At 43.3% G+C, this 9,632-nt stretch overlaps 1 protein-coding gene across 2 annotated transcripts; it reads right to left on the reverse strand.

The window, feature by feature from the left end:
• Positions 1-787: 787 nt before the first annotated feature.
• LOC130265212 (ketosamine-3-kinase-like) lies at positions 788-9,016 on the reverse strand. Of its 2 annotated transcripts, none has more exons than XM_056514112.1 (6): positions 8,782-9,016; positions 6,107-6,258; positions 4,707-4,798; positions 4,139-4,221; positions 3,611-3,733; positions 788-2,926 (listed from the first exon to the last, which is right to left on the reverse strand). In XM_056514112.1, the coding sequence occupies exons 1-6, from the start codon at positions 8,920-8,922 to the stop codon at positions 2,588-2,590; spliced, it is 930 nt and encodes a 309-aa protein (XP_056370087.1). In that variant the 5' UTR covers positions 8,923-9,016; the 3' UTR covers positions 788-2,587. The 2 variants fall into 2 exon arrangements, with proteins under 2 accessions (XP_056370087.1, XP_056370088.1); XM_056514113.1 differs by having other exon boundaries at positions 8,772-8,855.
• Positions 9,017-9,632: the final 616 nt, after the last annotated feature.

The raw sequence follows: 9,632 nt of genomic DNA on the forward strand, positions 1-9,632 counted from the left end.
TGGCTTAGTTAACAGAAATACATTTTCTCCCCTAAAGCTTTTTGTCATGTTCTAGTTCTGTGGCACTTCCCACCTGCTCTGACTTCTGCTACAAGAGCCCAGCAGCAGTTTGAAACACCAGATCGGTTTTGGAACAGCACTGAAGATGAGAAGCAGGAGGAAAAGCCAGCACTGGATTGCAACATTCATACCTGCAGGCAGGTTCTGCAGGCGGCTGCAGCTCAAGAAGGGCTCAGAGCCAAGGGATCCATGGTGCAGGAGAGATTCCTGCTACATTCCATTTGTCTGCCTCTCTACATCCCTTCTTACCTTACTGACAGCAAAACACAGCTTTGAAAATTGAGCATAATATCCTTACATTGAAACTCTGAATACAATTGTTTCTACCTGCATAATTTGATAAACACAACTTTTCTTCAATCACAAAAATATTTGGATTCAGTTCCATTAGGAATAGGTCATCTCTGAAGACTTCCTGTTTATCAGTAAGTTTATCTCACAGCCACAGCTGACAGAAAATCCACTTTCATATTCATTTTCCCCTGCTAATAATGAAGAATATTTATGTATTTTAGGAAAACTAACATCTTGACTTGCACTGCAAAGAACACGTGAATTTTCTTCAGTGATACACTGCTCCAAACCAATCCATGACCATGCACATTCCCAGAAACAACTCCAAAGATAATTTATCTACCAAACTAAAAATGTTTAACAGGTCAGAGCAAGTAATTCCCCAAGAATAAACCAAGAAGTAAGTGCTTAATTCAGAAAATAAAGACAATAATCAACTGGGAAACCTTTTATTCAGGCAACAAGGTAAAAGTAAAACCTATTATTACAAGCAGATTTTTTTGCAGCAAGTCAAACAGCCAGTGAGAAAAGTAGTAGAATTAAGAAAAGTTGTAACAAATACCAGTCTTCTCCAAATTTGTTTCCAATTTGTGTTAAGTTACAGCCGAACTAGCAACTAGAAAACCCTCAGTAAACTGCCAATATCCAATGCAAAAAAGTTTTAGTTAATAAAAATCATTCCCCAACACTCAAAGTGCATTTAGCATCATGCATTTCTCTCACCTACCTGGCAGGCTTGCACAGAAGCACCACTACCAGCCTATATCAAAAAGAGCACAATTTCAGTATTAACACCTTGGAGGCAAAAGCCACAGTCTGTGGAGCTATCACCAAGGACTTCTGACACTGGTGAAGTGCTGCTATGTGAGTTACACGTTACCTTCCCTTGGTTTTGTGTCTCTTACCACAACAGCTACAGCATGCACTTAGTGGGGACTGTCTGAGAGTTTAGGAAAGGAAGACCCCCTTGCTTTCCAGGTTATCCAGAGATGTCTGTATCTTCCTCTTCCTCATGTGACTGAGGCCCTAGGAGACCTTTACACAGAATATTTTACAGTGAACAGTGCAGCACTCCAAGTCTGCACTAGAAGTCTCATGAGCAGAGGTGTACAAATAGTGCAGCCTTGACACTGGGCACACTCGTGGTGCCAGTGACATAAACAGTGTGGTTTACAGAACCTCGTGCCAGAATAATTAAACTATTGTGGATCAACACACTGGTATCAGGAAGCACAAGCAGCAAAATCCCCTTGGAACAGAATTACCTGACAGGTATGGAGAAGCAGAGGGTTACAGCCGGTGAGCCATCCCAGACCTCCTTCCCCTTTCAAGTTATACTTTTTTTTCACTTTTTTTTGAGTGACTTTAGTCATACATGTGAAGCATGTACAGGTTTGATTTCATTAGAGAATACAACTTCCAGGTATGTACATGAAAAGCGTCTTACCTGGAAAGTTCTCAAAGAATGCACACTACTGGACAAAAGCATAATCCAAAAAAGTAAGAGAACTAGCTCTGGTGGAAGCAAAATTGCTGTGGATAAAAGCCCACTGACCAGAAAGCATAGAGCAGCCTACAAGCATTCCAGGAGGCACCAACAGTCTGCATCCAACGGAATCAATCAGCAAAATCCTGGAGGTCTTTAAAAGACTCTGGACCCCATCCTGAGTAATCTGCTTAGGCAGGGAGGTTGGACTAGATGACAATCTGTGATCCCCTCCCAACCTCACCCACTCTGATTCTGTGAAAATTAACAGCAAGTCCAAATCCCTTCTCACAGTCCCTGTTACATAATTTTCCTATTGACTTTCAAGCTCTGTCATTATCATTTGCTCTCATGCTCACAGCTGGATGTGAATAGCTGAAAGAGGGAGGAAGACACAGCAAAATGCAGGGAGCAGCTTCTTTTAGGCATCTCCTCAGTGTTTGTATTTGTATTTTGTATTTGTATTACCCTGCACAGTCTCGCATGCTTTCTGGACACTGAGACCTTTATTCACTGTGCAAATGAATAAACTCCTCCCTTAGCTTTTTCCCTCGTGGAGTTATCCCCAGCTGTTCTAAAAAAGGGATGACTATTTCACACCTGGTATTCAGCAGGAGTCACTGGTTCTAGGTCTTTTACAAGGTCAAGGGTGTCACGGGTTGTTTTTAACATTACTACTCCTGCAGTTGCACCACCAAGTACGGGGCTCTCCAAACAACATGGGAAGTATTTGGCTTAAGCTGCAACTTATTTTACAAGGTTTCTCATAATGTTTAAAGAAGACCCTCTGTACCCTGAACCAAAATGGTTCCAGTGGTTCATGTAGTGGAACAGCTGATAAAGCTTCAGGCGTTTCTCAAACCCTGGAGCTTTGGGAATTTTACTGTGATAAGCAGAATAAAAAGAACTGCTGAAGCCACCAAACATCCCAGCTATTGCAAGCTCGTACTCTGAATGGCCATAGAAAGAAGCTGGATCGAAGATAATCGGACCAGAATCATCCTCAGCTACATTTCCTCCCCAGAGATCCCCATGCAGGAGAGAAGGAACAATTTCCACATCACAGAACAAACTGGGTATCTTCAGCTGCAGGAGAGAAAAGCAAGACATGTAAATTACTACAATCATTCACCTCAAAATGCAGAGGTTTATCGGCATACTTGAAGCATCTTAAAACCCATCATTTGAAACACAACAGACCTCATCAACTGAGATGCTGAGTATATCCAGAGGACCCTTATTTTTCATAAAAGGCAGCAGCAGAATAGTTATCTAAATCTTTTTTAGCAAGAAAATAAAAGCCTTGAAACTCAGATATTGAGCAGGGTTAGTTAACAACAACCACCAACACTTGATAATTAGAAAGCTCAAGGATGTCAATTTCCAAATTTCCAAAAAGTAGGACCCAAAGAGCCAATAGTGCAGTCACTTAATCAGGTGCAAACTGTGAATGAACAGACAACGAGTGCAGGACAGAACTGCTTATGTACATTTCTCATCATGAACATGCTACAGGGAATATTAACTCCATCCAGTATTTCCCAAACAGGCAGGCAAGGTGGTATCTGGAATTCATTCTGGAATATTAGCATAGGGTAATGTGGCAAATGCCATTATACCTTAGAATAAGGACAGTTTAATCCCTAAAAACTGGAGTCTCCTACCAACAGAACCTGGTGTAAACCAACTAACAGGAACATTGTTTTAAGAAAATAAAATTTAAGTATACCCAGCTCCCCCAGTAAGTAGAACTGAGAGAATTGCTCCTACCTGCAGCTGTGCCCAAAGTTCTCTTGCTTCTCTGTCACCTGATTTCTTTTCAACCATGTCCATCTGGGGCTGGATCCTTTGTCTGGTGAAGAAAGTCACCCAGTCACTCTGCCAGTTGTTCACCTGAAGGAACAGCACTGCAGATGTCAGTTCTACACCACACAAAAGGCAGATTTCCTTATTTTTCAAATAAACCTTTTGAGGACCATACAGTGTTTGTGCTGGTACCATCCAGGACAGTAATTGCTATCACAATTTAATCAAATGTTATCTTAAAACATTAAATTCAGGGAATAATTTTCTCTTAGTGATCAAAGTCCAAGAAACTGAAGAGCCATCAGTGCCCAGAGCAGTTATAAGTGCTGACCACAGCACTTCCTTCCTTAGCAGGCTGAACCATGTTTTTTTTATTTTCATGGCTCCACAACAATTCATTTATTTCCATTATGATAATTTTGATCCTCTGTGTCACTGAAAAGAAAATAAGATAAATTTAAAATTCTATCAGTCTGATGAAGTACAACCTACCTGTGGAAGATAACCACAGCAGGTAACAGTATGAAAGCCAAACTGATCCACAAACTGAACTTCTGTTTCCCCTTGTCCTTTACCTTTCAAAACAAAGACAAAAATTCAGCAACAGTGACAAAATACTGAGCATCCATGAGACAAATGAACCTTTAAAACATATGCAAGAGTAATGCTGCTTCTATTGAGAACAAAAAAAATTGCACTTTAATGTTCTTTTTATGGTTATAATGTGGTTGTTTTCTAAATTTAAAGTTAGATGTAAAGCAGCTGTATTCCACTATTCAAAACTGTATTTTGAGATTCTTTATCTCCTCTGATACCATGTCCTCGTACAAACTGTAGTTTGGGCTCCCAAGTGTCCAAAAGTGAGTATGTGTTTTGCTTACACAGTCCCAAAAACAGCAAACAAAAGCAAAGATAATCCCTGCTGGGTCTTTTTTATCCAAACTTATTCTCATGCTATCTTCAGGGGAAGATGAACTTGTCCTGAAATAGCAAATATAATTGTAACTGTGTTGTAGATTATTATCAAATTATTAAATTTGCAAACAGCTGTGTACTGTACCAACTGTGCTCCCTTCTTTCTTCATCTTCTCTCCAAGTTTCTGGTTATGAAGGTGAAGATCAGCCAGCTGAGTTCCAAGCAGTGCTGAATGTCTAGGACACAAAAAAAGTAATCTGAGTAACACTGACACATGAACAGAACCAGGTCTTGATATTCCAGGAGTTACTTGAACAGATTTATCAAGTAAGTAAAAGCAGTTCTACACCTCTAAGAAAATAATTTTTCAGTGTATTCCAGTTATAAACACCTTGTCTTCCTATCAAGACTGCATATTAGCACAAAATGTACTAACTTGGCAGTTTCTGACACCACTAAAAGTGAAAGTGAGCAGCAAGCATAAATTTACTAATAAGGAGAAACTATCAATTCTAATTTCTGTGTGGTATCACTTCTGTACAGACTTTCTGTAAGACATGTGTAAGAAAGCATGCACAACATGTAATGTCTTTTTTTTTTTAACTCTGGTAAACTGTGTTTGGGAAAAAGAACCAAACAAGGCTGATGCTTTTCTTTCTACTACTGCTTCTGGCTGCTTTTTTTAATACACCTAGATGAGAGTCACAGGGTCCTAGCTCATTATCTATTTTTAATAAAACCTCATCCTTTACACAGTTCAGAAGAGTTTTGTAGTAACTACAGATATTACAGCCAGTGCCCCCCCTGTTAACATAATTATGTTCCTTTTACTGCCTTTGACCTTTCTAAACTTTCCCTGCTCTCGAGGCACTGTAAGGCAAAGTTATTTCTTCAATTTGTTCCTATTAACACAGGAAATCCAACAGCAACATCTTTCTCTTGGGACTCACAGAGGGCTCTTCATGGATTAGAAACTCTGCCAACAAGCAGGATGAGGGGCAAGACTTTAAATTGGCTGCAGAAGTTCCAAGAGAGGGATGAGAAATTGGTCCTGATCACATCCCTAATGGAATCAGATTAATTCATCATATTAAGTGCTTGTCACAGAGAAGGGTCAAAAGTTTGAAACTATTAAAGTGAGGGTAAGAGCCTAAAATACTGGAATCAAAATTAATTGATTTGGGGAAGTGCCTCTGCACAATCATGCCAAGCAATAAACTGGTGCTTATATAGAGGGCAAGTACACAAAACAGGTGATCAGGCTGGTCATTTTCCTTTCTGTGAAAAAAAACCTTATTGCAAAAATCACTAATTACCTATGCAAACAAACCCAAAACTAACCAAAACTCAGACTCGCTTTGGGATGTATGATCAATTTGCTAGGTGAGGCATTATAAAGTATTTTAGAGTACAGCTCTCTGTTGTGTGATTTCCAATACTGTCTTGACTTGCTTTAGAAAAAAACAAGCTTCCCCAAGGAAAACAAGTGATTTAATTATCGCAACAGTCAAAATTTCTGTTTCAAGGAGATAACACTGTTTTACCTGTTTAAGCCCCTCATTTCCAAATGTTCCATCACAAATGCAGTACTGCCCCCAGGCAGGTCTATAACTTTGATGGGTTTGGGCACTTTTATCGTCTGTGTTTTCAGGATGGCTTCCAGACTTGCCATTTCTCCCTCAAACATTCTTCTGGCCTGCCAGATATTAAGGGAAAGCATTATTGTCTATGAGCATCAGTCACAGGTAAACAAAGCACTTCCATAAAATCAATGGATTTTGTAAAAACTATTTCTATAGAAAGGTTGGAGGAAATGTTTATCAACACACAAGATACAGACAAAACCACACCAATAGACTTGACAGTAGTTTTACAATTACAGTAATTTCACTTCATAAAATAAGTAAAAATGTCTTAGGTTCTAGAATTCTCTATAATTTAGAAAGTCTGTTTGCAACTGAAGGAGTGCAAACTGCTTTTAGATAAAGTATGAGCTCCTTCAGCTGTGCCTCATGAGACTTGTGTTCCAGTGCTTTCACCAGAATGGTTTCCCATGGAGTTTTCTTTTACTTCATGGGGATGGGTGTGGGTGGGAATCAACTGTAGCAGCCAAATGCCCCTTATCACACCTGCACAACCCAAGCCACCACTAACTGCATCTGCTTGGAAGACATTCTGAATTTGGGACCTATTTCTGCAACTGTTACCCACACCAAGGAAAATCTAACCTCCCGAGTCCTCCCCTGAGATCAGTGACACTATCACATGAAGAAACGCTTCTCTACAAGAGCCAGGCAGGGGCTGTAGAAAGAGCAAGTGGGAAATTTAACATATCTGGTAAAAGCAAAAGCAGGGAAGTAGAATGAATAAAACAAAGAGAATGCTAGCCCAACAATCCATGCAACACAGTCACAGGACAATCTGCAGTAGACATCAACTAAAAATTCCAAAGCCTAGAGGCAATCACAGAATGGTTTGTGATGGAAGGGACCTTAACACATCCATAAACATCACCCAGTGCCACCCCTGCCACGGCAGGGACAACTTCACTGTCCCAGGCTGCTCCAAGCCCCATCCAACCTGGTCTGGGGCACTGCCAGGGATCCAGGGGCAGCCACAGCTGCTCTGGGCACCCTGTACCAGGGTCTCACCACTCTGAGGGTCAGAAATTTCTTCCCAATATCTGACCTGAACCCACTCTCTTTTAGTTTGAAGCCATCCCCCCTTCCCCTGTCACACCAGGTCCTTGCAAAAAATCTCTCCCCATTTTCCCTGTGGGCTCCCTTCAGGCACTGGAAGTTGCAGTTATGCCTCTACAGAGCCTTTTCTGCAGGCTGAACAATCCCAGCTCTCCCAGCCTTTCCTCGTGGTGCTCCATCCCTGTGACCATTCCTGGGACACATCTCTGGCTGTCCTCTGACTTACTGAGACATAAGTTACCTGTGCCCACAGAAAACCAGGAAATGCTGTGTCTCTGTCTAAAGCATCACACTTGGCTAAAGCCAGCTGCTCAAACAAAGTAAGAACTGCTGATGCACAGCAGTGCTGCTCACACAACACAGCATTTACAGCACTTCAACAAAGTCTGCTTTAATCAGCGCTCAGGATCCACACACAGGCAAAATCATACAAAATGAAATTGCTGAATAGAAAATCTATCCAGATCTTCTTTTTTTTTTCCTCCCAAGCCTGATCTGGCAGCTAGCTGGATTGTACAGCTAAATACAGAATTAGCAAATGCCTAAGGAAGGGCTACACCAACTCAAACTCTCTTCTGCAAAGCAGGATAACCTTCCTGTATAATCCCATGTTACCACCCCCATTCAGCTCCCCAGCTTGATCAGAAATTGTTGAGAAATTTGGAATAGATAAAGTGGCATGCATACGTTCAAACACATTTGCTTGCTATGAAGGACAAATACAAGTTCTGACTCATATTCTGCCACTAGAGCTATTTATGTGATAAACGCAAGTATGGAGTATCTTTAAAATTCCACCTGATCTTCCTTTTTGCAAAGTATAATGAAGAAGGAAGTTGCATTGTACAACTGAACGATTGTGAAAAAGATATCACACACTGAGAAAAGCTCTTTCTTGTGTGTAGGGAAGGAAAGGAAAGGTTTAATTAAAAGCAAAGAAGGTGCACACGCCCTCAGCAGACAATTTTATTTATACCCGCGGGGTTGCCTCAGCCACCGTGACAGCACTTGCAGACACTGTTACACTACACTGTTACAACCTCCAGGGATGGGAACTCCACCACCTCCCTGGGCAGCCCCTTTCAATGTTAACAACCTTTTCCCGGAAGAAATTCCTGCTGATGTCCAACCTGAGCCTCCCCTGGGCCAGCCCGAGACCATTCCCTCTCCTCCTGTCCCTGTTCCCTGTTCCCAGATCCCAAATCCCCTCGGCTGTCCCCTCCTGTCAGGGAGCTGTGCAGAGCCACAAGGGCCCCCTGAGCCTCCTTTTCTCCAGGCTGAGCCCCTTCCAGCTCCCTCAGGAATTCTGCAGCCCCTTCCCAGCTCCGTTCCCTTCTGTGGCACTGCAGCCCCTCAGTTCCTGTGTGAGGGCCCAGCAGTGGCACAGCACTCGAGCTGTGGCCTCAGCAGTGCCAGCACAGGGACGGTCCCTGCCCTGCTCCTGCAGCCACACCAGGCCTGGAACGCTGCTTCCCACGGCCTGCCCAGACCCCGCACCCCCGATCCCTACCCCGCCACACCTCCGACCGAGAGTTGCTCTTCACGAACACACGGCCGCGGTCCGTGTCGTAGCTCTGGCCCTGGCTGATGCAGCCGCCCCCCGTGTGCCCGGTCGGCCGCAGCACCGCGGTGCCGAGCGCTCGCTTCAGCGCGTCCTCCATGGCGGCGACTGAGGGGCGGGGACGGGAGGGAAGGGACGGGCCGAGAAGGGGCGGAACCGGGCGGGCAAAGGGCGGCTGAGGCGGCTGAGGCGGCTGAGGCGGCTGAGGCGGCTGAGGCGGCTGAGGCGGCTGAGGCGGCTGAGGCGGCTGAGGCGGCTGAGGCGGCTGAGGCGGCTGAGGCGGCTGAGGCGGCTGAGGCGGCTGAGGCGGCTGAGGCGGCTGAGGCGGCTGAGGCGGCTGAGGGCTGCCGGGGCACTCGGGCGCTGCTGTCAAAAGATTCTCTCGTTCCTCGTAATCCAATTCTCCCGCGTGTTCAGTTTAATTCTTCTCTTAATCGCCGAACCAATTACAAAATCACATAATATGTTGAGTTGCAAGGGACCAAATCCAGCTCGTGGTCCGGACAGGACATCCTCACTACCCCTTGTGTCTGAGAGCACTGTCCTACAATATTTTTCTTAAGATCTGCACCGCTGCATTGTAGAGGTGCCGGCTCTCCAGGATCTACTACTGATAAATTTATTATAAAGCACTGAGGAAAGGACAAGATCAGAAAAAAACTCAGATTCAAATATGATAACAGGCAACAACAGAAGTAGTTACAATGCTGATACTTCTTTAATACAAAAGTTTTATACTTACGTAATCTTAAATAAATAAGCGACAGTTCAGTAATGATACAAGTAATCTTACAGGCATTAAGAGAAAGC

Source organism: Oenanthe melanoleuca, chromosome Z (assembly GCF_029582105.1).
Source record: "Oenanthe melanoleuca isolate GR-GAL-2019-014 chromosome Z, OMel1.0, whole genome shotgun sequence".
NCBI lineage: Eukaryota > Metazoa > Chordata > Aves > Passeriformes > Muscicapidae > Oenanthe > Oenanthe melanoleuca.